The sequence below is a fragment of the Macadamia integrifolia genome, chromosome 6 (genome assembly GCF_013358625.1).
Source record: "Macadamia integrifolia cultivar HAES 741 chromosome 6, SCU_Mint_v3, whole genome shotgun sequence".
NCBI classification, from domain to species: Eukaryota; Viridiplantae; Streptophyta; class Magnoliopsida; order Proteales; family Proteaceae; genus Macadamia; species Macadamia integrifolia.
Window position 1 is genome coordinate 5,119,847 of NC_056562.1, and position 3,427 is coordinate 5,123,273.

Sequence of the window (3,427 nt, forward strand, 5' to 3'; positions counted from 1 at the left end):
TAAAAATTTGGTGAACGTTTCTTTCAGTCATAAAGAAGGAAGATCCTTGGATAAAAGCATAATAATAAAGAAGAACGTTCTCCACGGATAGAAGTGATTCAGTGTTTGGACTCCTACATTCTCTTAAGGAAGTCGAAACTATTCCAATATTATAAGCTGATTATATGATCCAACTATGAAAAAATAAAGTGAAGAAAACCTTATTCTAAAAAATTACCATAAATATGATTGGACCAAGTTTTCGTTCACCCCATGGTCAAGAACTTCGGCACAGGCAGACATTAATGACCCTGGGATGATGAAAAGGAACCTCCTAGGCTTGTAAATAAGCTCAGCACAAAAGAATCAGGGCGTTTCTATTATCTCCAAGAACCAATAACAAATATCCAATGGATGAAAAGTGAAACCAAAAGGAGAAAAATAATATTTACAATGAACTTGCAAATTATATTTTGGATCCTGCAAATTAAGGACCACAACAAGTATCTATCCTCCCCTTTGGTTCTTTTAAATCTGACACAGTTCGAGGGGAGTTGCAGCTTGGATGATCATGGGTTCCTTATCTCTCGAAAGAAATCTGAATCCTTGCTTTGTTTGATTTCATTGCCGATATATGAAGTCCCCGGATGTTGAATGCAGAGAATACTTGATTCCATAAGGGTCGAGTGAATCAGTGAATGGATGAGCAAACATGTTTGAATTTGGCTGAAAGAAGCTAGAATTATCAAATCGTTGTTGCTGCGACCTAACTCCACTTTCCACTTCTTCTTCGATTGAACTCTCGAACTTTTCCGATGAAGATTCCACTTGGCGAAGCGGCGGAAGAGATGGAAAGTAGAGCTCATTCGCTGGCTTCTGGTTGGTGTTGACAGGTTCAAACGACGAGCTCATATTGTTGTTCCATTCGAATTTCCCATTCCAAGGGTTTTGATTTTGGATGTTTAGTTTCTCATCTTGAAATTGAAGGTTCTTGAAAGAGTTGATCCTAGGAAGATCGAAGAACTGATCATCAATTTCAGGGAGAGAGTGAAGGACATCATCTAATTGGGAAGACGATGAAGATGTAGAAGCATGACTCTGTTCTTTCTTCCAAACACCCGATGGCGATTTCTGGATGCTCGAGTTTTTCTTGTAGATCCGACACAGAACCCAATCATCCAACTGTGAAGAATAGAAGTAAAAAATCATTAAAACCCAAAATCCAGAAACTAAAACTAAGAACAGTTAGTAGAATTTGAAAGAATCCTTACTCGAGTACTGCCGTTCTTCCTTGTTGGTTCTGAAAGCCGATATTCATGCATAATCCAGTTCGTCTTCGTTCCTTTCGGAGCTTTTCCAATATAGAAAACCAAAGCTTTCTTGATTCCAACTTTCCGGCCATCGGTGGTAATGATCTTATCCGTTCCAGTAGCTTTCCAATACCCAGAACCTGCAACTCTGTTCGGCCGTGAACCGTTAGGGTATTTCCGATCTCTAGGACTGAAAAAGTACCATTCTTTCTCTCCAAAAGTAGCTTTGCCTGCAAAGAAAACGTGCAAGACTTAGAAAAAGCTTTCTTTCCATAGTTGATCAAGAAAGAGTACGAAAAATCATAACTAGTAATCGTATGGTATACTCACTTGGAAGAAGCCATGGGTCGAACTTATAAAGATCGATTTCTCCGATAAGTTGCAGAGAGAAATCATTTCCTGCGGCTTTCCGGCACAAATAATGAACCAATAGCTCTTCATCTGTCGGATAAAACCGGAATCCCGGCGGCAAAGATAGATTCTTAACTGGGTCTGACTCTGGCATCGCCATCGGCGGCTGCTCTTTTTGAGTTTTCTTCCGAGTAGAGAGAGAAAGAGATACGAGAGGAGATTAGATTAGAAAATGGTTTCTGAAATCTATTTCCTCTTTTTTCTTTTAACGACGGTGCCAATGGTGGGTTATATATAGGCGGGAAATAAGTAGAATAAGGGGTGTGTTATTTAGGGGAGGCGGGGACCACATGAGTTAACCGCCTTTAATTTACTGCCACGTGGTAAACGTTACTGTTTGGCCGACCTTATCCGAAAATCCGGGGCTAAGTTTTGTTTCGGTGCATGAACCGTCACGAAAAAGAGAAGAGGAGAGAGAGAGGGGAAGAGGGAATGGCGCCAAAACGACAGCGCTGTGTCAGCATGATGAAGACACGTGGCAAAAAATAAAGAGAGAGGCTTCTAGAAGGTACCAAATTCACACGTGGTTAACCACGTCGGCTGCGTTATGACACGTGTGGCCTGTGAGGAGAAGCGTCGGCGGTTAGGCAGAATTTTCAGGGGAAAAAGGTAGAAGAAAGATGGGGTGTGAAAGGGAGAGAAAGCAAAACATGGGAAAAGTGATAGGTCGAACAGTGAAACGGTGTGGTGACAACTGTTATGCTGATTAGGTTGGTTTAGGTGGTTTCTTCTACTCTTCAATTTCTCTCTCTATAGAGTCTAGAGAGAGAGAGACGAGGGGTTTGCAGTGACATCGTCTATGAGTTCCAAAATTAGTAGCTACATAAGTTAGGGTTTAGGTTTACACGTTATTACAATGAAAGCCATGGAAATATTGTGATGACGTCGTGGGTCAAAGTTAATTAGGTCAAAACTTCAAAATAGTAAGGAAAATTATATGAAAATAAGAGTATTATTACGGGGAGCTTATAGAAGGTAAGAACAGATGGTTCTAAGCTTTTAGATGGGTGGATATATTTGAAATTGTCTGGTGAGTCAACCAAGATTTGGTTTGTCTTTGAGGATTAGCTTTGACTTTTTTTTCTAGTGTATTGTGTCTTCTTTTATTATTATAATTATTTTTTTTAATTTAAATGAAAGTTCCTAACTTCCCATTGGATTGGAAGGTGATGTGTGTTTGAAGATCTAAGGGGATATTCTGGTTTGGGAACCCTATGATGTCTCTCAACAACCAGTCCTCTTGGGGGGTTATTTGATTGCCTAATAAAGTTTTATAGTTTAATATTTTTATGATGATTTGCTTGCTTTCCAGTTTGGAAAATCTGATTTTGATGTGGTTTTTATCTTTCCTTTTGTAAAAACCAACCAGAGTTAATCAATGTTGGTGTAAGCCATTACCCATGTGGGTTTTTGTTTTCTTCTTTATTTTATCTTTTCCCATCTCTTTTATCTCTTTCTCACTCGCACATACATATAAGATGATTGACATGTTGTCGGTGTAGATTGGAATCTCTCATGTCAAGTCAATCAAAGTATGAAATGAGACATCACATGGTTAGTATACCAAGAGCCCACATATCATCGTGGTGAAAAAGTATAGGAAAGCATTATACTCGTGGTAAAGATCATTTTTCCTCCACACAAACACCACTAATTATTGTATATGTATGTCTATAAGTATATGTGTGTGTTTGTATATTTGCGTTTGTGAAAAAGTGTCTCTAAGC

The 3,427-nt window shown here is 39.0% G+C and overlaps 1 protein-coding gene across 1 annotated transcript; it reads right to left on the reverse strand.

Annotated features, from left to right (window-relative positions):
• Nucleotides 1-326: 326 nt before the first annotated feature.
• Nucleotides 327-1,907, reverse strand: LOC122081250 (NAC domain-containing protein JA2L-like). The gene is made up of 3 exons (XM_042648279.1): nt 1,620-1,907; nt 1,251-1,519; nt 327-1,161 (listed from the first exon to the last, which is right to left on the reverse strand). The coding sequence occupies exons 1-3, from the start codon at nt 1,798-1,800 to the stop codon at nt 601-603; spliced, it is 1,011 nt and encodes a 336-aa protein (XP_042504213.1). The 5' UTR covers nt 1,801-1,907; the 3' UTR covers nt 327-600.
• Between the last annotated feature and the right edge of the window lie 1,520 nt (nt 1,908-3,427).